Source organism: Pseudophryne corroboree, chromosome 3, assembly GCF_028390025.1.
Source record: "Pseudophryne corroboree isolate aPseCor3 chromosome 3, aPseCor3.hap2, whole genome shotgun sequence".
Lineage (NCBI taxonomy): Eukaryota > Metazoa > Chordata > Amphibia > Anura > Myobatrachidae > Pseudophryne > Pseudophryne corroboree.
In genome coordinates, this window is record NC_086446.1 from 89584478 (window position 1) to 89610173 (window position 25696).

The following is a 25696-nucleotide window of genomic DNA, read 5'->3' on the forward strand; positions in this document are numbered from 1 at the left end:
GTGGACCTGTAAAATTTTGTAGAAGTGACCCGACATGGGCAGCACAAGAGGTATAACATACCATGTAGTCATGGCAGTATTACTGCAGAGATGGAATAACAATGAATGGGGAAAATGCAGTGTAATGAGCAGAGCCATCTTTTCATATGGGCTCAGTGGGCAGTTGCCCTTGGGCCCCAGGAGTAGAAGAGCCCTATGGGTGAGGGTCCCCTTTTTCCAGGGGTACCATATTTTTGAAAATCAGCCCTGGGGAACCGGAGATATATGACTGCAAAGCATTGGTCCCCATCCAAGCCTGTTAATTGCTCTTCCCAGCCTTGGGTTCTGTCTGACTTAGAGGCATACTTGCCTACTTTCTGGCAGCTCTCTCTGGGAGAGAGCTGCCAGGATGGCTTAGTGGAGGGGCTGGGCTGGACAATGACCCGTGGAGTAGGCGGAATGGGGCGTGGTGGAGGAGGGGCAAAGGCAGAACGAGGGTGGGGTTACAGCGTCACAACGTCTAAATCATGCCCCCCCCCCGCTCTGTAATGCCGCTATAACCAGCATTTTACAGCAGGTGGCGTGACTATGATGACGCGATTCAACAAGAATCGCGTCATCTACTGTCTGGACCGCCCACTTTACTCTCAAAGTGGGCGACCAGGCAGGGGGAAACTGAAAAACCGTGAGACTTGTCTGCTCTTCCGTGGGGCCGGGAGGGTCACACGATTTTCGGGAGCCTCACGGCTATTCCGGGAGAGTAGGCAAGTATGCTTAGAGGGTATACTTCAAAAGCTGGGACTCTCCCCTTTCGGTGGACACTGGCAGCTTGTTTCTACTATTCCCAGAACCAGAGATATCAGCCTTTCAGCAGCCGGTCCCTGCTCCAGCTCCACACACTTAGCATAAGTGTTATATTTTCATCGGTGAATTGCTCTGGCTCCTGAACTCTGATCCCCAAGTCCCCAGTATCTCCTGAAAGGTGGGTCTCTGTAGTTTTTTATCACATTGAAGGCCAAGAAATCTATTTCCAGCAACTGGAGAGCTCTTGAGTCAAGCAAGCTGCCCTGCCATCGTAAAAGATTAATATTAAGCCCACTTCACTACACACCCCTCCCCTGCATATTAAACACCCCCTACCACCCTGTAAGCCATGTATCGGGGCCCCCTCATTCACCCCAATGTCCCCATCTTCTACAGTTTAGTATTCTCCCTCTTGCCCCTTCTCCCACCATCTGTGCAATAAAGGAGTAATTAGTAGAAATGACTGCTCCAGATCCTACATGATGAACGAAAGATAGAACACCCCCTACGACCGGTGGGGCATCAAAGCTGCTGCTGATAGCAACCCCCACTCCTACCGCTGAAGGATGGGTAGGGGCCCCAGTGCATTGCTTTGCCCAGGGGCCAACACTGCTGTTAAGACGGCCCTGGTAATGAGTGCTGTAGGCTGCCTGTCACGTGGGAGAGAGGCAACATGACAACACACAAAACAGACCTCGCAGACATGTCGGCCTACCGGGACTCTTCCTGGTGGTAGCATGGGCTCAATCTATCCCAGGGTACTGGTAAGGTTTATGTACAGTATAAGGCTGTGCGATATAACTACTAGTAACATAGGGGGTCATTCCGAGTTGATTGTAGCTGTGCTAAATTTAGCACAGCTACGATCTTCTTCCCTGACATGCGGGGGGACGCTCAGCACAGGGCTAGCCCGTCCCGCATGTCAGTGCCGCCCCCCCTCCCCCAGAAGTGCAAAGGCATCGCACAGCGGCGATGCCTTTGCACCTCAAGAGTAGCTCCCGGCCGGCGTAGCTTTAGCGTGCTGGCCGGGAGCTACTCATCGCTCCCCCCCCCCTCCCGTTTGGTACGGCCACGCCTGCGTTGGCCGGACCAAACCCACGAAAGAGGCCAAACGCCGCCGTTCCGCCCCCTCCCGCCCAGCGATCGCCTCTGCTTGTCAATCAGGCAGAGGTGATTGTATCCCTGCTACGGACTTCGGCCGGCATGCGCAGGAGGAACCCGGTCGCTCAGCTGCGTTAAAACGCAGGGAGCGAACGGGTCAGAATGACCCCCATAATCTCTATGAGTAACAGCAGAGCTGGCGGCGACATTATAGCAGACACAGAAGGCAGTGGCACAGGTAAGCGCGGTGGCGCAGGGGAGAGTAATGCAGCCACACGAGTAATAAGCTGGATAATTATAACTTATATTACAGCAGGGTGGGCACAGAGGTTACTGGCCCTCAGGGATAATCTGTGACATGGAGGATAGACAGCTGCAGCTGACTGTCACTATACTGTACCTATTGCACATATAAAACAGGAACACTGGCATACAAGGTACATTATGTAATGATGATCTCCGTGTACAAGGATGGTGGGCAGCCGGGAGCTGCGCCTGTCCCTGGGCCCACAGCACAAGTGCAGGCATCGGCTGCTGCACCGATTCTCCTCCTCACACTCCCCTACTCTGCAGTGTGCAAGTGGTACATTCCCCCGCACGCCGGTGCGCTAACTCCAGTGGGGAGATACCACTGCCAGTGACCGGGGGAGGACATGTACCTGGTGAAATAGGAATAACAGCCAACAGCAGATACCATACTCAGAGTATCACTCACACTAACAATGACTGTACAGCACCAATACAGCCTCTCTTTCCAGTAACATCCTCCTCTCTTCCGCTGTCAGGTATTCCAAGAGGATGGCTATCAGAATGAATGTAACATAGGACTACAAGAAAATGGCTGCAGCTTTGTCAGCGTGCACAAGATCAATGACAAAATGTTGCTGCACTGGTAGACAAGAAAGTGGCAAACGCTTCTTCTTAGAATCAGGTTTCTTTCTACACTAGGGATCAGAAAACAAGAGTGTTGTAGCATCTAGTGAACTGTTTAACTATATTTTCCAAACATGGAATGTCGGCGGCCATTTTCCTGTGGTTTTAACTCTATCCACCTGACATCACTGTCAGGTTCTCCCGCAGCCCACTGTACCAAGTGTGTATTTCCTTTCTGGGGCAGATTTGGAGGACCTATGTTAACGGTACGAGCCCTGTTCTTTATCATTGCTGTTGTTGTTGTTATTATTATGTATGAGAGTGTAATGCTGAGCAGTGACTGTGGGTATGGGGGTATATGTGCTGACCATGAGGATGTAAAATGTGTGCCTGGGTGACTGTGTATGTATGAGGGTGTACTGCTGGTAGAAACACAGACCAGGACTGTATGGCTCAGGGAAAAGTGGAGGACGTAATGACTCAAATTCAGAACGTGGGACCCCTGGGTTACTTAATAGTACTATCCACGTGCACATCTTTTGGGAATAGTAACCTGTGGTGAGCATGCACATTTTAATGTTCTGATCAAGTTTAATGATGTTCTGTAGCAGTTTAGTTATGCTAACCCATACTTGCCTACCTGACCCTCTCCATGAGGGAGAAAATGCTCTGTTGCTGGACTTTCCTGGTAATGTATGATTGCCATCACCTGTGGTGACACACCTTTCTTATCAATTAACTAGCTCACCACAGGTGATGGCAATCATACATTACCAGGAAAGTCCAGGAACAGAGCATTTTCTCCCTCATGGAGAGGGTCAAGTAGGCAAGTATGTGCTAACCCAAGGGGTCCCATGAACTCGAAAATTATGTTACATATTTGCATATATTACATGTACTCCGTGATATTTATTTTAATATATGTATTGCTAGACACTTGAGCTGTGAGGAACGCAAGTCTTTATTGGAGGTCACGTGAGAATGAGATGCGTCATTGATTCGCTGAGGATGGAGAAGGACAGGAGTCCCATGACTGAAAGGATAGTAAATCTCTCCCTGGAGATCATCTACCTGCTGACTGGAGAGGTGAGGGGATCCTGGGAACCTCACAGTGGCATCACTCTTACCTATATTTATTAAAAAGGAAACTGACAGGAGAGGTGAGGGATCCTGGTCTCTGTGACACCACCTGTGACTCTAGTCCTAGAAGACCTCTGTGTTTTCAGACTCTGGCCCCCGTGACCCTGGTTGCAGAGATGCCACGACCACAAGGCCCCAGTTTTGTTGAAGTATTAGGACATATTTGAATTTCTTTTTCATCCACTAGGGGTCACTGGAGTACTCTTGGGATATGGACGGTGTTAGCAAGGACTGGGCACTGAATATTCAAATTTCAGTAACTCTCCTCCCCTCCATACTCCCCGAATACCTCCAGTGTTTTTTCGGTGCTCACATGGATAGGAGCACAAAGCGTGGAGCTCCTCCACATATTCTACTTTTAGAGTATTTTTATTTTTTATACTTTTTTTCTATTACAATCCTTTCTCAGCTTACACAAAAGCTCTGGGTCCAGGATTACAGAAGCTGCTGCGTGCAGCTCTTGGCGTGTCGGGCCTCACAAAGGAGCCCCCTCACAGCCACAAGCAGCTCAGCTACTTTCAGCTGAGGCTGCAGAAGGGACTGGACGGCACTTGATCAAGAAGCCCTGTCAGAGCCCATGAGCACATGACTTCAGCAGTCCTGTAGAGGAGAAGCCGACAAAAAGGTATTTCTGAACGGGTCGGTCAGTCAGGCTGCCGCCCCGCCGTGTGGGGGACTATTAGACACGTTGCTACCCGGCCCCCCCCCCTCCCCCGAAACTACCGCTCGCCGCTTAGAGGTCCCTGTACAACAGTCCGGCGCCCTGCGCCGCTGCTCTTCCCCTCCCTCCCGCTTCAGAGCTCCAGACCGCGAACGCCGGCTGGCGCAGCTCTGTCTGCCGGGGGAGGAGAGAGAGGAGACTGACTGCAGTCAGTGCTTGTGCCGCGGGCCGTCTGTGAGGGAGGTCGCGCGGCCGGCTGCCGCTCAGAGGGATGCGCTGCAGGGCCGCTCCAAGCGCCGTTGTCAGCGCTCCCTGATGCTCTGCACAGACCGCGGACAGCGTTCACTGCTGCCGGGGTCTGTCCCTGTCACGACGCCAGCTCAGTCACTCAGAAGGGCACGCTGGGGGGAAGTTGCCGGCGGCTCTGCTCACTCAGACCGCGGACAGCGCTCAGTGCTGCCGCGGTCTGTCCCTAAAAACAGGCCTCGTAGTTACTGGGCTCATGCAGGACAGACAGGAGTTTCACTGCCCCTATTTCATGCACCGCAACTGCAGGGGGGGGGGAGGGGGGGGGGAGTGTGTGCCCTCAGCAGCAGCAATAGACTGCTTTTGCTAAAGAAGGCTGTATTGTGTTATATATGCATAAGGGCACGTTTTATAACATTCACATGCAATATGTAGTATGCTCTGTGTAACAGACTATACGCACATGGCTGGAGGCCATTTTTTAACAATGCTTCCTGTTTCTTTTCCAGAACTTTCCTGTCCTACAACACTCTCCACCAGATGGCGCAGGGTTGTTAGTAGGAATTTTTATTTGTACACTGTTCTTCAGCCATATACAGAATTTTACTGAGTCGAGGAACTTGTCTGGGTACATAATAGGTAAGGCGCCAGCAAAACCTCACTGCGCAAGATAGTGGGAATATTAACAGTCGGTCAGTGTTAATTTCACCAGGGCAGTGCGTCAGTTTCTGAAGTTTACGAGTCTGAAAAAACTCTAATGCCTGATGGGGTAGTATTTACTAGACGAAACAGAGCTCCAGTGTGTTTTCCGGTTTCGGAATCTCTTAATAAGATGTTAGTAGAAACACGGAAGAAACCAGATAACCGTGTTTCTATACCTCGCAGATTTAAGTCTAGTTGCCCAATTCCGCAGTTTGTAAAATTAACATACCAGTAACAACTGCTACTACGCTTCAAGACCCGTCAGAGCGTAAACTAGAAGCTATGCTAGAGTCCATGTATACAGCAGCAGGGGTGTTGCTTAGACCTGGTTTGATTGCCGTTTGGGTAACTAAGGCGCTAAGGGTATGGATACCGAAACACAAGTCTGGTCTACATGACGATCACCTTATACTTCTCACAGATCACATCTGTGAAGATGCTGAGTATCTAGGTACAGCTTCTACTGACGTCCGTCAGCTCACTTCTTGCATTTCTTCGTCGCTAGTTACGACAAGCACTCTGACTGCGGTCTTGGCAAACGGAGGCAGAGGTTAATAAACTACTCTGGCCCGGCCTTCAAATCCTTTAGACCTCGGCCCTTTCGAGGCCGAGGTAGAAGAACAGCCACGACTTGTAGATGAGGTCGAGGACGTGGTTTTCAACAAACCAACACCTGTAATCAGGAAGCTAAGGTCACCCACAAGCCGGTGGCATGACGGACTCCTAGCCCTTCTCGGATCACCAGTTGTGGGAGCACGCCTTAAAATATTCCATTTGGCGTGGTTCCAGATTTCCACAGATGGGTGGATACGCAATTTCGTGTTAAAAGGTTACAATATAGAGTTTGACTGTCTACCGCCTCTGCGCAAGACAAGACTGCCTGTGTCGGACGACAAGAGGGCGGTTTGGCAAATTGCCATTCAGTCTCTGCTGGATTCAGCTGTTTTGATTCAGGTCCCTGTACACGACATTGTCAGGGTTCTTATTCCAGTCTGTTTATGGTACCAAAGCCGGATGGCTCGTCAGGCCAATATTGAAATTACAGGGCCTCAATCAGTTCGTCATTTACTACAGATTCAAGATGGAATCTCTGCGGTCAGTAATTGCAGGTTTAGAGCCACAGGAATTCATGATTGCGCTGGATCTCAAGGATGCGTACTTACACATTCCGATTTGGCCACCTCATCAGAGGTTCTTCCGGTTTGCGATACGGCAGAACCCGTATCCGTTTCACGTTTTACCGTTTGGCCTCTCGTCAGAGCCTCGGGTATTCACCAAGGTAATGTCTCTGATGATAGCTCATCTCAGATCCTTAGGAGTTGTAATAGTTCTTTATCTTACTTAAAACCCTCTAAAAGGTCAAAGAACACAGTACGCTATTGGCGTATGGTATACCGTAAGGGTACGCACGTTGCGTAACAATCGCTTAGCCGTAGTCGAGACGCTCGAGCGTCACGTTTGCTCACGGCCAAGAGATCACAGGCAGGCACGCTATAGGCTGCCGACTAACGTAATGATACGCTATTAGCGTAGCGGACGCTCGGGACCACGAGGAGATCACAAGCGGCGCCGACGCTCACAGTGTTAAACCTTTATAACTATACCAAACACAATGTATTTATGCAGTAAACCTTGGTGCAGTGATAGGGTGTAAATGTAACACAGTGTAACCTTATTAACTTGAAAGCTGTACGAGCGTCTCCGACGCTCTGAGAATACTTAGAAATATAATGAATACACAGATACCGGTCTTAGGTTCTAACACCTTATATGAACGTTCTATTTGCAAAAGAATAATACAATACAAGTCATACACTACCAATATAACATGGATCACCTAACCGAATAACTACACTTAAAATACAATAACAGTACAATAACACTCAAGAGAAAAGAGAGAGAAAGGGGAGAGGAGAGAGAGAGATATGGCTCACAATATCAATAAAGACAATAATATAGTTGCGGAGAAACTTACGCACAAAAGAAACAATCGCATGCGCCTCTGGATATCCAGCTCCCGATTATCAGTGGTGAGAACCGTTGAAGAGAAGAGTAGAATGGAGCTGGATCAGATCGGCTTGTCTATATATACACCACACACAATACAGTACAATGGTCCCTACAATCTCATTGTTCATTGGACACAGGAATTCGTCTTCGCATTATAACAAAAGGTCATAGGTTGGTTCATACAGGTGGGCTGTGACTATTTCCAACTGCTCAGGTGGGTGGGAAACTAGGTTTCCCGCCGCATGGATAATAAAGTGCAAATAATAGTAAAAGTCCATAAACTTCTTATGTCCATAACTATTCGCACGAGCGATTAATCCGCTTCAAACCAACACCGGAATATTGCTAATTAAATACTCTTCCGATGGATACTAAACAACACTGTGTAACCCCTGTCTGACCCTTCGTATCAAACAAAGAGGGATCTCTGTCTATGAACATGCTACATTAACTAAACTTTCAGATTCTATCAAAGGGACCATAATCTACAAAATACATTATATGGTAAAATTATGTAACGATCGAGTCGCACGCTAGGCGCACATAAACTCTACCGTAAATGCGCATACCGTGCGCCTGCGGGTGCACGTAACAGCGGGTATGCGTACGCACGGGAGAGCGCACGCATGCGCAGCGCGGACACGTATGAGGTGCAAATATGGCAACGTGTGGAGTGATATTTTTCTGACTTTGACAGTCAGGGTTCTTATTCCAGTCTGTTTATGGTACCAAAGCCGGATGGCTCGTCAATATTGAAATTACAGGGCCTCAATCAGTTCGTCATTTACTACAGATTCAAGATGGAATCTCTGCGGTCAGTAATTGCAGGTTTAGAGCCACAAGAATTCATGATTGCGCTGGATCTCAAGGATGCGTACTTACACATTCCGATTTGGCCACCTCATCAGAGGTTCTTGCGGTTTGCGATACGGCAGAACCCGTATCCGTTTCACGTTTTACCGTTTGGCCTCTCGTCAGTGCCTCGGGTATTCACCAAGGTAATGTCTCTGATGATAGCTCATCTCAGATCCTTAGGAGTTGTAATAGTTCCGTACTTGGACGATCTGCTCATTAAAGCTCCGTCTCAACAGATGCTCCTCCAACATGCGTTGCTAACGTACAATGTACTAGTTCAGCACGGTTGGATTGTCAACTTCAAGAAATCACATCTAATTCCGTCTCAACGACTTCAATTCCTAGGTATGATTCTCGATACGGTAAATCCAAGAATTTACCTACCAGATCAGAAAGTACAGATTATTCGTCATCTGGTACAATTAGTGCTCAAGCCACGCACAGTCTCTGTACATTTGTGCAGTCCCCTCTTAGGCACAATGATGGCTTTGAGGGGAAATCTAAGGCGATACAAATTAATCAGAACAAGATAGAGAAAATATACATCACATGAGATCTCGACGAGCTGATGATAATTTGAATTTCTCTGGTATCCGATATAGGCAATAGTTCTTTTTCAATTCAAATCAATCTCCAACATGAAATTCATAGGAAACAAGAAATAAAAAGAGGCATACAATGTGTAGTATTGTTTGTCATCAGACAATATAAGTAAGTCCTGTGACTTCTCCAAAGGGAAAAGAGCCCTATATGGTGAAATTCTTGATAGTTGAGAAAGGGAAAGTTCCTCACCACCTTTTCATTCAGAGATGAACGTACCAAAACTCACTTGAAATAGTGTAGACTCATGCATATCAAGGTATCTTTAAAAGTAGAGAACAATAATGTAAAATTTGTTCAATTAGAACGTACCACACTCACTTTCTTGGAGTGTGGGTATCCTCACATAACGGTTTCTTTATAATGGATGTGAATGCAGCCGTTTATTTCCAAAAAGAAATTAGTTTATTGTCGCACAGTTAATAAAAAATTAATTAAAAATATTTCTCCTTATATATTGCCATCACAGGGTATGTACAAACAAGGTGGGTCAGATGAAATGAGACTGACTTAGGTGAATTCCGGACTAACACCTAGGTAACACCCGTGTACTATACCTTAACAATATAGATGGTAACAGGAGGATGCTGTAAAAACACGTATAAATCACTGTCTGGGAGCACCGCACCAACGCCGTTTCGACCCAATGGTCTTTTTCAAGGTATGTGCCCAGACAGTGATAGACAGGATTATCTCCATTCTGGTGGAACGCATTTAGACACTGCATATATTTTCCACTTACAGTAGACTTGATCGCGGGTCACTTCCGGTCCCGTGGAACGCATGCCGGGACGCGGAAATAGAAGGTCCCGCGATCGTCTTTTTCCGAGCAGCACGGCTCTCTTATCCCTTTTGGGAACATGATGTCCTCTTAATATATAGAGGGAATGCATGTACTTATAGATCAGTTCTAGCACACAATGGTTGATTCCTAATTAAACTCGATCACAGCCTTCTTCCGGTTCCCGTGGAACGCATGTTGGAACGCGGAAGTGGATAATCCGCGATCTCGTCTGACATATAAGCTAGTGTACGTTTATTAAACTGGCTATTCTAACTGGAAATATATATATAGAAGATTTGGACTATATGAATCTGGTTTAAAGATAAGAACCACTGATGTTAATGTAAGTTTATTATGGTAATAGAAGCCATTACCCATGTTCCTTTACTGCTTCCTGTTTTATGGTATAAATATCCTGTCTATCACTGTCTGGGCACATACCTTGAAAAAGACCATTGGGTCGAAACGGCGTTGGTGCGGTGCTCCCAGACAGTGATTTATACGTGTTTTTACAGCATCCTCCTGTTACCATCTATATTGTTAAGGTATAGTACACGGGTGTTACCTAGGTGTTAGTCCGGAATTCACCTAAGTCAGTCTCATTTCATCTGACCCACCTTGTTTGTACATACCCTGTGATGGCAATATATAAGGAGAAATATTTTTAATTAATTTTTTATTAACTGTGCGACAATAAACTAATTTCTTTTTGGAAATAAACGGCTGCATTCACATCCATTATAAAGAAACCGTTATGTGAGGATACCCACACTCCAAGAAAGTGAGTGTGGTACGTTCTAATTGAACAAATTTTACATTATTGTTCTCTACTTTTAAAGATACCTTGATATGCATGAGTCTACACTATTTCAAGTGAGTTTTGGTACGTTCATCTCTGAATGAAAAGGTGGTGAGGAACTTTCCCTTTCTCAACTATCAAGAATTTCACCATATAGGGCTCTTTTCCCTTTGGAGAAGTCACAGGACTTACTTATATTGTCTGATGACAAACAATACTACACATTGTATGCCTCTTTTTATTTCTTGTTTCCTATGAATTTCATGTTGGAGATTGATTTGAATTGAAAAAGAACTATTGCCTATATCGGATACCAGAGAAATTCAAATTATCATCAGCTCGTCGAGATCTCATGTGATGTATATTTTCTCTATCTTGTTCTGATTAATTTGTATCGCCTTAGATTTCCCCTCAAACCATTTATATTTTCCATTATTGTATGTAGTCTAAGATTGGGTAGACCACAAGAGGAGTGAAATTGGGCTGACACTTTTTGCGCCAGAATACACACATCATATATTTTTTTCAGTACAATGATGGCTTTGGAAGCGTTTCAGGTCGGAAGATTCCACTCGCGTCCTTTTCAACTGGATGTGCGCGCACAGTGGTCGGGCTCGCATCTGCAGATTCACCACAGGGTGAGGTTGTCGCCGCGGACCAGAGTGTCTCTACTCTGGTGGCTCAAAGTACACAATCTATCCGCAGGAAAACGGTTTGGCGCCTGGAATTGGATAATTCTAACGACGGACGCGAGTCTCAGAGGTTGGGGAGCTGTAGTTCAAAATTGTCAGCTCCAGGGTCTCTGGGCACAGCACGAAAGATTGCTGTCTCTAAATGTCCTGGAACTCCAGGTACTTTTTTTTTTAAATCAAGTGATTTTTTATTAAGTTTTGTGTCACAAAAAACAAAACAAAGCATCAACATTGAAATTTAACTATGACATTAACAATTGCCATCAATAAACAGATTTTTTCAAATCACAATTTGGTGTGCGTGTTATTTCTTATCATATATATGTACATACATATATCCACGACAAGGAGTATCCATAGTTTTACAAATGTCGCTCATGTGCTTAATACTTGCTCGCCCAGCGGCCCCACATCTCCGTAAATCGAGAGGTGGAACCCCGTATTTTATACATATGTCTCTCATGACGAATTACCTCGTTCACCAACGCCCTCCAGTGCTCCACCCTAGGTACACCAGCAGAGAACCAGACCCTAGCAATAACCACCTTAGCTAGCGTTGTGAGACACAGGACATATTTGTACAGTAAAACAGAGTGTGTTTCCTCCAAATCTAGCCCAAATAAACATATGCCAGGATCTAATGTAGGGAGGGATGGTGCTGTCATGGTCACATCACACCACACTTTATGCCAGAAAAGGGAAATCTCAGGGCAGTCCCACAATAAGTGCCAAAATCCGGCATCGGCTGCCTGACACCTGGGGCAGTTAGAATCTTCCCTAAGACCAGCCCTCTGCATAGTAACCGGAGTGCGATAGGCCCTGTGTAGAATGTAGAAAAAAACCTGCTTATACCTTATACATGGCGTAGTGTATTTAAGGGAACTCATAATCTGGAGCCACTGCTCTTGGGACAATTGCCCCAAATCATTCTCCCATTTAATACGGAGATTATTTAATAGATCGGGATAGCTATTATTATTTAAAGCAGCATATATGATAGACACCTTCCCCCTCTGGCTCATAGAAGCGAGCAGCATCTTAACAGGTGAGTCAGCAATCGATGGTGGGCCGCGAGGGAATTGGGTCTGTACAGCATGTCTAAGCCGAAAATATCGGAACATAACTGTGTTAGGTACATCAAATTCGATCTTCAGTTGCTGAAATGACTTCAGCACTCCATCGGGGTATAGCTGACCCAGTGCCATGACTCCCCTAGCAATCCATATGTTATCTAGCGACATCCCATATAGCTGAGGGTATGCACTATTGAACCACAGTGGGGTACAGGTATCATGTCCCTCCCAGTCATATAGAGTGTGCGCATAGCGCCAGATAAGCAAGGCTTGACGCAACAGGGGAGGCAAGCCAGACGTTGAGAGACCAGAAAGGAGAAACTGAAGAGGAGAGAGAGAGAAAGCAGAAACCCCCTCATCGTATCCCCCAGAGAGTCCCCAGTCCATTCACTCAGATGGGCCAGCTGAGCCGCCACATAGTATAGTCTGAGATCCGGGAGACTTGCTCCGCCGGACATCTGAGATCTGCATAACGTTCTGATAGAGACCCGCGCCGGCCTGCCACTCCATATAAATGAGGATAAAACTCCCTCAATAACAGTAAAGATCTACTTGGGAAGGTAGACCGGGGAATTCTGTAGAGCATAGAGGAACTTTGGCTGCATCACCATTTTAAATAAATTAACCCTACCCAGGACAGACAGCTGTAGTTTTTTCCAGCTATGTGCCTTCTCTTTAAATGTCGCTAATATGGGGTCAATATTTTGGGCCATATAGCTACGTGCCATAGGAGTAATCCAGATGCCTAGATATTTGAACCGCAGTGTCCATTGCAAAGGATACGCCCCCCGTGTGTTTTCAGGGAGAAGGCCAGAAATAGGAAAAATGTGGGATTTGTCCCAGTTAATTAGCAGACCGGAAAATATACCAAAATTCTCCACTACCTGTAATGCTGTTTGTAGGGAGTCATCAGAGTCCTGCAGGAAAAGTAGCATGTCATCCGCGTATAGCGCCACCACATCCACATGACCCCCAATCTCAACTCCCCTGACCCCACCATCACTGCGCAGCAGGGCGGCCAACGGCTCCACGGCGATCGCAAACAGTGCAGGAGATAGGGGGCAACCCTGTCGAGTGCCCCTCTCTAGCGCAAAAAGCTCAGACGTGAAATCATTGGCCGTCACACGAGCCACAGGCAAGGAATACAACAATTGGATAAAGCCAATAAATCGAGGGCCAAAAGCAAATTTCTCCAGCACCCCCCACAGGTACCTCCATTCTACGGAGTCGAACGCTTTGGCCGCATCAAGGGACACCACCACCGCGTCCGAACCCCCCCATATCACTTCTCTGGAGATGACAGAACAATCTACGCAAATTTTGGGCCTTGGACTTACCCGGCATAAAGCCAGTCTGGTCTGGATGAATAATTGTTGTAATTACCAAATTCAATCGAGATGCCAAGATTTTTGCCAGTATTTTTACATCAGTATTGAGGAGGGAAATGGGTCGATAAGACTCGGGGAGCAGGGGGTCTTTCCCTGGTTTCAGCAGGACAATTATATTGGCCTCGGCCATAGAGCTCGGGAGAGCCCCACCCTCTAAGAGTAGTTCAAACAGTTGTAAGAGATAGGGGGCAAAAAAAGTAATGTATTTTTTATAGACCTCACCCGGAAGTCCATCGCATCCGGGTGCCTTAGACGCCGGGAGAGACAGGATCGCGGCCTCCACCTCCTCCAACGTGATAGGAGCATCCAGAGCCCTGGAGTCTTCCCGGGACAAACATGGCAAGGTCAACTGAGCCAAAAACTCCCCCAGCTGATCATCAGAGTAACCGGCTCGGGAGGCATAAAGCGAGGAATAATAACTACGGAAAGTCTCCGCCACCCTTGATCCAGAATAACACATTTGGCCAGCAGAGTTCTTCACACACTGAATCACTGTTCTAGGGGAATCAGACCGGGCCAAAAAGGCCAAATAGCTGCCATTCATCTCCGCCCGAAAATACTGCTCATGTCCCGCAAAAAGGAGTCTACGCCTGGATTTCTCAAATAAACAATCCGACCACTCACTCTTCTTCCACAACAACTCATCAGACCGCAAATGGGTAACAAGATATTGAGATTCCAACCGCATCTCCTCCCTCTTACTGAACGCTTTAACTTCAGAGATCCGCTTTATAAAGGAGCCCCGCAAAAACGCCTTAAAGGCATCATGCTTCAACGTCGGAACACTGTATTGTGAATTATCTTCCTGGAACCCTTCCCAGGCGGCTATCAGATCCGCACCCTCCCCCAGCAGAGTCAACCAAAACGGGTTAAGCTTCCACATTTTTGCTCCCCGCTCCCAACCAATATTAACTGTGACTAAAACAGGAGAATGATCCGATATGCCCCTAGGGAGATAGTCCACCGCCAGCACGTCCGGGGACAAATCAGTAGAAACCAACTCCAAATCAATACGAGAAAAAGCATGATGGGTAGCGGACTGACAGGAGAATTGAGTGGCCGCGGGATTACGACATCTCCATACATCCTCCAGCCTCAGCTCCCCCACCAGTCTCGCGAACGAGGTAGGGGACGCCAGGGGAGGGGAAGACGCAACAGACTCCCTCCACCTGTCCATGCCACTATCCATGACATTGTTAAAATCTCCTAGGCATATCACAGGGGTAGCAGGGGACCGGGCCAGGAAACGGGCAGCGTGACGGAGGACCTCATTATTATATGGCGGGGGGACATATATTCATCCATTTGTACTTGCCCAATCCGGTCCGTAACCCTCTGTTCGGATGCAGAGATAGCTTGCAATATTTGCTGGGTAGATTGTACCTGCTCATCTTGGTCGGAGGTGTCCACCTCGGCCTCAGGCGAGGGCGGGCCGGCTTCACCCCGCTTTGCCGACGTAGATGCCTGCTGTGGTCTGGCATATCTCTCCAGTTTCGAAGCAGCGTTAGCCGCACTCTGTCCTCCCTTCACCATGGTGCCCCTGGACGGGAATACAGTTCCACAGAAGTATTACAGCAGATTCATCACACGGGTTAGGGCTGCCCGGGCCGGGCAGATATAGCACCCCAAATAAACAGAGCAAGTATGTGGGATCACTGCAGATAGTCAGGAAGCATGTGTACGTGGTATAAATTGCAGCTGAGTAAAAGCTGAGTCAGGGTCACCCAGGCCGTCACCACAGTAGAACAGGCAGTTAATGTAGGGCAGCCGGTTTCAGTGAAGTATATACAGTCTATCCAAGAGAAAATATAAAGGACACTGGCTTTGCAAGGCCTCGTGGAAGTATTAAGCCCAGGAGGGAGACAGGATGGCAACCTCAGTCATCGCTCCGCACAGCTAGGGGAGAAGGAGCTGCAGGGCTAAAAATGGCGGCTTTTCGCTGGCTTTTTTCGCCCAGGCTCGGTCTCCAGCATCTCTGCAGCGGGGTCTCAGGCATGTACCCCCGCCGAGCAGCAGATAGTTGGGTCCCCTCCTCTGCAGCTCTCAGCCGTAGGACCAGCTCACAGGCACCGCCGGGCGCGCGGACACGCGCCGCTCCCGGAGCTCCAGCGGCGGCCGGCGGGGAGGCAGGGAGCCGGGGACCGCACTGGAAGGTCCACCACAGCTCAACCGTGCCGCGCAACGGGTCAGCAGGGGTAGCAGTCAAGGCAGCACACACTCAGGGGCCAGCTGGTAGGGAGCAGGATCCACGGGTTGGGGGAAACGGATGAGTTTGCAGGATTTTTTGTGGAGAGCTAAGGCTGCACGCAGCTACTCCATACCGATCCAAGCCACGCCCCGGAACTCCAGGTACTTTACAATGGTCTACGACATGTAGTGCACATGCTTCGGTCTCAGACTGTCCAGGTGCAGTCAGACAAAGTGACGGCGGTCGCGTACATTAACAAAGAGGAACGAGAAGCCACATGGCAATGCGGGAAGTAGCTCGAATCCTCATTTGGCCCAAGCCTTACCAAGTGATATTGTCGGCTGTGTTCATTCCGGGAGTGGACAACTGGGAGGCGGATTATCTCAGCCGTCGGGTTTTTCATCCAGGAAAATGGGCATTAAATCCAGAAGTGTTTCACATGTTGGTCCAAAATGGGGGTTACCCTCAAGTGGACCTGATGGCATCTCGCCACAATCCCCAAAGACCCCAGTATGTGTCCAGAACGAGAGATCCAAAGGCAGTGGCGGTGGATGCTCTCACAATCGCGTGGCCGTACAGCCTCGTGTATCTGTTTCCACCGTTTTCCGCTTCTCTCTCAGTTGCTAAAACGGATCAAAAGAGAGTCTGTCACAGTCCATACTAGTCATGCCTCATTAGTCTCGGAGAGCTTGGTTCTCGGATATCCGCGGACTACTCGCAGACAATCCTTGGCCGCTCCTACTACGTCCAGACCTGGTACAACAGGGTCTGTTCTTTTACCCCTATTTAGCGCGGCTGCGTTTGACGGGGTGGTTGTTGAGACCACCCTCTTAAGAAGAGAGGGCATTACAGTATCGGTTATACCAACCATGTTACGAACTAGGAAGCCGGTTACGGCAGCTCATTATTACAGAATTTGGCGTGCCTATATATGTTGATGTGAAGCTCGGAAGTTTCCAACATCATCTTTCAAGTTATCCCGTCTTCTGTTATTTTTGCAGACTGGGTTAGATGGAGGACTGCGTTTATCTACACTAAAGGTGCAAGTATCTGCGTTGTCAATTTATTTTCAAAGACGACTGGCTCTATTGCCGTCGGTACACGCTTTTCTACAAGGTGTCCTCAGAGTACAGCCTCCAGTCATTCCACCTACAGCGCTATGGGACTTGAATTTGGTTTTACATTTATTACAGTCTTCATATTTTGAACCCTTACAGCAAGTGGATATAAAGTTTCTCACTTGGAAAACACATTTTCTTCTAGCCTTAGTTTCGGCAAGGCGTGTTTCTGATTTGGGTGCCTTGTCATGCAAGCCACCGTATTTGGTGTTTCCTGATGACAGAGCGGAACTTCGGACGAATCCCGCTTTCTTACCAAAGGTAGTGTAATTTTTTTCACATCAATCAATAATAGCAGTTCCTGTGTTGACAGCACATTCTGGAACTCTGGATGTGGTACGCGCATTACACGTTTATGTGTCCCGAACGTCTACAGTTCGTAATACGTTGTTTGTTCTCTATGATGCTGCCAAGTGGGGTTGGCCAGCTTATCAGCAGACCTTATCCAGATGGATAAAACTGACCATACGTCAGGCTTACCTTAAGGCTAGGTTACAGTCGCCTACATCAGTAATAGCTCATCCCACAGGTTCTGTGGGAACTTCATGGCCAGCTGGTCGGGGAGCTTCTACGACGCAGCTGTGCCGTGCGGCTACATGCTTATCAGTGCACACGTTTGTGCGCTTTTACAAGTTTGATACGTTTGCGGCATCAGCATATAGCTTTGGCCGCTTAGTGTTACAGGTGCCAAATAGCTCTCCCGCCCACAGGGGAAGCTTTGGTACGTCCCAAGAGTACTCCAGTGACCCCTAGTGGATGAAAAAGAAAATAGGATTTTGGTACTTACCAGGTAAATCCTTTTCTTTGAATCCATAGGGGGCACTGGACGCCCACCCAGAGCAGTTTTACCTGGTTGTGGTAAGTTCAGTGGACCTTATGGTAACACATTCTCACCGATTTATCGGTTATGGTGTCAACTGGTTAGTTGTCAGTTACGTTATGTGTCAACTTTATTGTTGTCCATTATGTTATAATGTTATAGGTAATTCTCCATTGTTCATCCTCTCTATCCTGTTCGCCTCAGGAAAAAACACTGAGGTATTCGGGGAGTATGGAGGGGAGGAGAGTTACTGAAATTTGAATATTCAGTGCCCAGTCCTTGCTAACACCGTCCATATCCCAAGAGTACTCCAGTGCCCCCTATGGATTCAAAGAAAAGGATTTACCTGGTAAGTACCAAAATCCTATATTCTCTTTCATCCACTAGGGGACACTAGTACTCTTCAGACAGCTGGGGTGTGAAGTATGCAGACCGGAGGTGGCACTATCTAAATAAAAAATGTATGCACAGCTGGCTCCTCCCCCTTCACGCTCCCCAATCCCTCAGTTTGAAAAATTGTGCTGGAGTTGCATCACAGAAAACTAGCTCCTGCTCCTCTAAATAATTAATTTACATCTAAAAGAGTGGTTCTCAAACTCGGTCCTCATTACATCACATAGTGCATATTTTGCAGCTCTCCTCACAGAATCACAAGTGAAATAATTAGCTCCACCTGTGGACCTTTTAAAATGTGTCTGTGAGTAATTAATACACCTGTGCACCTGCTGGGTTACCTGCAAAACATGCACTGTGTGCGGTAATGAGGACCGAGTTTTCAGACCTATGCTCTAAGGTATAGGAGAGACAAAGATCCCGTTTGAAGGGATCTGCATCTCAGGAGATCCAAGCAGCAAGGAGCGCAGTAAGTACTTTCACTGAGGGGGAGTAGCGGTTAGGCAGCGGGCAGCAGAGCGATCGTCCCTCTCTGTAGTTAGGCTTATCCCTGGATTGAGTGTAGACCGCGCTATAGATGTAGCCGCTGAGTAGCTGAGAGCCGCTGGGAGAGCGGACACCACACGGCTTGGGCGGCGCAGAATGCAGTAAGGACCGTCGGATGCCGGTTGCAGTGGGACATCAAACTACAGAGTGGTGGCTATATCACAAGAAGTTCTGGTTGCGCCGCTTATCAGGTGGTCCTCAGTTGCCTGCTCCTGCCTCCTCACCCCACCGGCTCTCGTTCCTCTATTCCGGGTGTGGGAGGCAGTCTGTAAAAGTATCCGTGCTGGAAAAGTTGCTGCAGGCAGATGATAATGTGCACATAAAATTTTATTGGCGGCCATCTTTTCAGTCCTAGGCACGCGGCTTGAGCGAGTTTTTCTATCTGAGGGGAGGATAGTAGCAGAGTCCAGTCAAAAGGGTTCACTGTAGAAGGAGGGTCTCGGGTAGATGAGGCAGAGATTCTCTATTGGTATTAATGGCGCTGTTAGAAAGCTTTGCTGCTAAGATCTCATTTAATATAATGGTAAACCTATATTTCTGCTGTGGGATACACTGGTATTCCACAGGGAATAACATTGGGGTGTACAGTTGGATCTGGATCCGAGGCACCAACAGGCTAAAGCTTTGACTGTTCCCAGGATGCATTGCCCCGCCTCCTCTATAACCTTGTCTCCAGGCACTGGAGCTCAGTTTGTAAGTTGGTGCCTGCAGAGCAGGCAACTAACAGGTGGGGCTTTGCTAGGCAGCCCTGAAAAGAGCTTTTTAAGAAGACTTCAAGGGCCACAGCACTGTTTGTCCTTCTGACATTCTGTGCTGTGGCTCCATCACCTCCCCCAGCAGCGCTGTATACTCCCGCGGCCGGGTTCCCAGGTACTTCAGGGAGGAGGTAAGGGGGTCCTCCAGATGGGACCCGCCGGTAAATCGCGGTCCCAGGACACGGACCGCGCCGCTGGCGTGGACACTGTACTGCACAGGGACCCTACTATATCCACCAGGGCAATGGAGCACAGGTCGGATTTACTAAAATTCGTTTGGTATAGGCTCCACAGTACCCGGTGGTGAGGACCAGCATAGGGGATAAGGCGCTGACCTGTAGCCCCTCCCCCCAACTCCGGGCGCCATCTACTGTTAGTGTTCCCGCCGTGGAGCTGCAGTTCACTCTCCCTCACTCCCTGACAGAGATTTTGGCGCCATCTTCATTACAAGCTGGGCTGATCTCCGGGACTGCAGGGCAATGTCTCCTCTGTAAAGCCGTCTGCCTCATCAGCGCTGTACTTTTGCAGGCACTTAAGTATTCTACATGTCATTTTAGATAGTATTAGTTAAGAACAAGTGTACTGCTAGCTGAATATTTAGTACAAGTATCCTGTGATATACATCCAGTATCTACTGTGCATTGTTATAGCTATACTCATACATATTTATATGTTGTTTTACTAGTCCAGTGTAGTTTTATTGTTTATATGTAATAACTTCTGCATTGTACATATGTCTGAGTGTGCCTGTAGCTGTTGTGTGGGATTCCATTCTCCTGTATCACATATTGCTATCACTATATTCTGTACCCTGAGGGGCTAGGTGCGTCAGGGTACCGTGTGTGTGTATATATCTATATATATCTATATATATATATCTATATAAAATATATATATATATGTATGTATGTATGTATGTATGTATGTATGTATGACGGACTGCCTCATCGGATCAGGTCTCAAATGATCTCATTGACTCCGGAGGTTCGTCTGTCACTAAGCTGGTGGCTCCAGGACCAACAGTTGAGCAGGGGCCATCCGTCCTGGATCTCCTCCTGACAACCGATGCCAGTCCTGCGGGGTTGGGATGCGGTGTTGGAGCAACACTCTCTCCAGGGTCAGTGGACCAGGGAGGAATCTCTCCTCCTGATAAACATTCTGGAATTGCGAGCAGTGTTCAATGCGTGGACACTGGCCCTGCCTCTAGTACGGAACAGGCCTGTTCAGGTACAATCCGACAACGCCACTATGGTGGTGTACATAAATCATCAAGGCGGCACTCGCATGGCAATACTGAAAGTATCAAAAATCTTCCGTTAGGCGGAACGCCATCTGCCAGCAATATCGGCAGTGTTCATCCCCGGAGTCCTCAACTGGGAAGCGGCTTTCCTCAGTTGTCAGGACGTTCACACCGGAGAGTGGAGTCTTTCAACTCCTAGTGGACAAGTGGGACCTACCAGATGTAGACCTGATGGCGTCTCGACACAAACACAAGGTTCCTGTCTTCGGATAAAGGACAAGGGATCCCCAAACAGTGTTCATAGACGCACTGGCAATTCCATGGAACTTTCGGCTGCCATACGTGTCCCCTCCAGTGTCACTCCTGCCCAGGGTTCTACGGAAGTTCAAGCAAGAAAGAGGAATACTACTTCTAGTCACTCCAGCGTGGCCCAGATGGCATTGGTTCTCAGACCTGCAGGCTTGCTCGATAGAGCATCCTCTTCTACTTCCTCAACGCCCAGACCTCCTCATTCAGGGCCCTGGACCTGGCCAGACTGGCTTTGACGGCGTGGCTTTTGAAGCTTCACTCCTGAGGGCCGAGGTATTCTCAGAGGCAGTTATTCAAACTATGTTGAAAGCCCGCAAGCCGGCTTCTTCACGGATTTATTGCAGGGTCTGGAACTCTTACTTCACATGGTGTGCTGCTAAGAATTATGATGCCTATTCATTCAGTACTTCTAGGCTTTTGCTTTTCTGCAACAGGGCCTAGATTTAGGCCTTTTTCTGGCCTCCCTCAAGGTTCATATATCTGCCTTGTCCGTGTGGTTTCAGAGGAAAATTACGTCTATTCATACGTTCACTCAGGGCGTTTTACGGATTCAGCCTCCCTATGTCCCTCCTGTGGCTCCATGGAATCTGTCTGTTGTCTTAAATGCCCTAAAAAAGTCTCCATTTGAACCTCTTCAGTCTGTGGATATTGCTATTGCCTCTGCTAAGAGAGTGTCGGACTTAGGCGCCTTGTCCTGTCATCCACCCTTACTGATTTTTCACCATGACTGGGCAGTTATTCGTACTCACCCTGGTTATCTACCTAAGGTGGCATCATCTTTTCATCTTAACGACGAGATTGTGGTTCCGGCCTTTTTCTCTTCTGGTTTGTTCTCCAAAGAGCGGTCTTTAGATGTGGTACAGGCTTTCCGTATTTATGTAGAGAGGACTGCCTCCCTCAGAAGGTCAGATACCCTTTTTGTACTTTTTGGTTTTCACATTCGTGGCTGGCCTGCGTATAAGCAAACCTTGTCCAGTTGAATTAGAGTGGTGGTTGCACAAGCTTATGCTACTGCTGCTAGCAAAGCCCATTCTTCTCGGTCTGTTGGACCTTCTTGGGTGGCCCACCAGGGTGCGTCCGCTGAATAATTGTTCAAGGCGGCTACGTGGTCCTCTGTCAACACATTCATCGGGTTATATGCCTTTGATACTTCCACCTCCCAGGATGCTTCCTTTGGACGCCAGGTTCTTGTGCCCGCTACAGTGCATCCCCTCCCATGAGGAACTGCTTTAGGACATCCCCGATGTTGTTCCCTGTGGAATACCAGTGTACCCCGCTGCAGAAAAGTAGGTTTATGGTAGACTTGCCATAGTTAAATCTCATTCTGCAAGGTACACTGGATTCCACAGGGCGCCCACCCTGACGCACTTAGCTTCTTTGGGTTTGTATGGCATTAGCCGCAAGTCCCTTCTCCTGTCGTGAGAATGTGATTCTATGTGACTAACATCTACCGTCTCTTTTACTTGCTACTGCATTGGACTGGTTAACAAAACTGAGCTCCAGTGCCTGGAGGTGGGGTTATAGAGGAGGCGGTGCAATACATCCTGGGAACATTCAAAGCTTAACCTGTTGGTGCCTCGGATCAAAATCCAACTCTACACCCCGATGTTATTCCCTGTGGATACCAGTGTACCTTGCAGAAAGAGATTTAACTATGGTAAGTCTACCATAAATCTCCTTGTTTTTTTTATATTCCAAGGGACACTACTAAAAGGTCCTGCGGAGAAAGAGCGGAGCAACATATTTACCAACATAGTCAACTCAAGCTGTATTACCAGTTGATGGTGTGAGGGTTGCAAACAACCGGCTGGTTTATTATTTATATATATATATATATATATATATATATATATATATATACTAATTCCAGCTGTGTGGCCCCAAGTTACCTTTGCTCTCTGTATCCCTATAGTCTTTCTCTTCCTCTTAGAATAGGGTGGAAGCACTGCTGAGTGGTGTCTGTGTGTGTGTTTTAACATGTCACCTCAAAGACCTGTTATGTATGCTTAAAATGTGGTAAGAAGAGCACTAATGTTGGCAGCTCTGGGGTGTGCGACACATGTTTGGGAATGGACGCTCAGCCTGGGAGCAGTGGTCCGTCTGGGTCATGGGAAAGTGCCCTGGCTGATATTTCTAAGGAAATGGCGGAATACCGCAAGCACCATTTAGAATGGGCAGCAGGGTTTTCCAAAATGATGCAGTAATTTCTGATTAGAATTACACCGCCTGCACATGCAGAAAAGATTGTGCGTAAAGTGGTAAAGAGACCACGCCCTCTCCTGCGGGAAGAGTCAGAGGAGGTGGAAGGTCTTATAGAGGATGAGGAGGAGGGAGAGTCAGAGCAAATCTTGAATGTCAGCCCTCAGGAGGAGGACGTTGAGATCAAGGGATTAGTTTCCCTTATTGAGGAGGTAAAACAGGTGGGAACAAGGAAGAAGAAGTTAAGGAACCTGAGGTGTTTGATTTATTTGAGTCTCAGAAACCGCAAACAGCGGTTTTTCTAATTCCTCAGACTCTCCAGGATCAAATGAGTGAGGCATGAAAGCAGCCTACTAAACGCTTCCAAATTCCAAGAAAATTCACGACTAATTACCCACTGTCCAAGGGTGTCACGTCCAAGTGGGAGGTTCCGCTGATTGTGGACACCTCCTTGACTAGACTGTCAAAAAAGACAATCTTGCCGATACCAAACGTGACTACGCATCGTTAGACCGTAAGTTAGACACAGCACTGAAATCCATTTTTGTGGCTGCTGGTGCATCACGTAGACATACCATTATTAGTGCTTGGGTGACCAAGGCTATTGTAGCATGGGCAGGTAATATTGTTCAGGTCGTAGAGGAGGATAATGGCAAAGAGAAAATAGTTTGATTAGCAGAGCATATCCAGGAGTCAGCTAGATACATTTGCCAAGCCACAAATGATGCTAGCAGAATTGCATCACGCATCTCGGCTTCAGCTATATCGGCCAGAAGGATTTTGTGGCTCAGAGAATGGCAAGTGGATTCTGATTCCAAGAAGGCAGTGGAGGCGATCCCCTTTGTAGGGAACACTTTATTCGGTCCGGAGTTAGACAAGTGGATTTCACAGGCAACAGCAGGGAAATCTACTTTTCTGCCTACTACTTATCCTAGAACCACGCCACTGGTCAGAAGAAATTATTCTGGTCCGGTGTTCAATTCCTTTAGATCTCAATCCTTTCAATCTAGAGGAAGGGGTTTTGGAGGTCAGCCTTGTGGAAGCAGAGGTAGAGGCCGTTCCCAGACCACAGCCAGAAAGCAGGACCCTAAACCTTCTGACAAGACCGTGGCATGACAGTCTGCCAGCTCACCTTGGGTCTCCCATGTTGGGCGCACAGTTGGAAAGATTTCGGGACACCTGGGATGAAACCTCGCCAGAAGTCTGGATCAACAATATTATCTGCCAGGCATACCAGATAGATTTTCTAAACCGCCCATACAGTCAATTCTTTACAACAGGCCTTCCTCTGTATCCTCAGAAGGCGAGGGTATTAGATACTGTGATTTAAAAGTTACGTCAGACCGAAGTAATTATTATGCCTGTCCCAACTTCTCAAAGAGGAATGGGATTTTATTCAAATCTTTTTGTCGTCCCAAAACCGGATGGGTCCGTCAGGCCAATTCTCAATTTAAAAGTTTTTAATCAATTCCTGAAAGAGTACAGTTTTAAGATGGAGTCAATACAGTCAGTTATTGCAGGACTGGAACAAGAAGAGTTCATGATATCCATGGACATAAAGGAAGCATACCTTTTATGTCCCGATTTGGACCCCACACCAAGCCTATTTATGGTTTGCGGTGGGCAAGAATCACAACCAGTTCAGAGCCCTACCATTCGGTCTATCATCGGCCCCGAGAATCTTCACAAAGATAATGGCAGTCATGGTCGCGAAATTGAGATTGTTAGGTGTAAAGACAATCCCATATATGGACGACCTTCTAATCAAGGCTCCCTCCCAGAACCAGTTGATCCGGGATGCTCAGATCACCCATCAATTTCTGATCCGACACGGCTGGATCGTGAATTTAAAAAAATCCAACCTACAACTAGTGCAGAGGATTTAATTCCTGAGCCTCATTTTAGATACGATACATCTGAAGGTGTTTCTCCCGGAAGACAAGATTCGAGACATCAAGGAAATGGTTCATCAGGTTCTGTGGAACCAGACGGTCTCTCTACATCTTTGTGTAAAGCTTCTTGGAAAGATAGTAGCATCCTTCGAAGCGATCCAGTACGGCAGGATACATTCCAGACCTTTTCAGCTGAATCTGATTGCTCAGGGGGCGGGCATTGGCTTCTCCACCGAAGGATTCGCTTGTCGCCCCAGGCCAGGACCTCATTAATTTGGTGGTCGGTCCACAGGAATCTAGCGGCGGGAAAGAGGTTTGGAATATGGGATTGGAAGATTCTGACAACAGATGCCAGTCTAAGAGGATGGGGAGCCGTACTGGAAGACCACCAGTTTCAGGGAAGATGGTCACCGCAGGTGAGCAGTCTTCCAATAAATATTCTGGAACTAAGAGCTATTTACAATGCTCTTCTTCTGGCGGAAGACCTAGTGAGGGCTCAACACGTGAGAGTACAGGCGGACAATGTGAC

At 47.6% G+C, this 25696-nt stretch overlaps 1 protein-coding gene across 5 annotated transcripts in view; it reads left to right on the top strand.

Annotated features, from left to right (window-relative positions):
- The first annotated feature begins 2590 nt into the window (after window positions 1–2590).
- Window positions 2591–25696, top strand: part of LOC135057050 (zinc finger protein 883-like) — a 74496-nt gene continuing 51390 nt past the window's right edge. The window contains exons 1-3 of one of the 5 annotated variants that reach the window (XM_063962926.1): window positions 2591–2669; window positions 2953–3023; window positions 3691–3843. In XM_063962926.1, the coding sequence (XP_063818996.1) occupies window positions 3739–3843 (105 nt within the window). In that variant the 5' untranslated portion in view covers window positions 2591–2669; window positions 2953–3023; window positions 3691–3738. Of the gene's footprint in view, window positions 2670–2714; window positions 3024–3111; window positions 3316–3533; window positions 3588–3690; window positions 3844–25696 lie in introns of those variants that run through there. The other 4 variants (XM_063962925.1, XM_063962929.1, XM_063962927.1 and 1 more) reach the window with 4 other exon arrangements.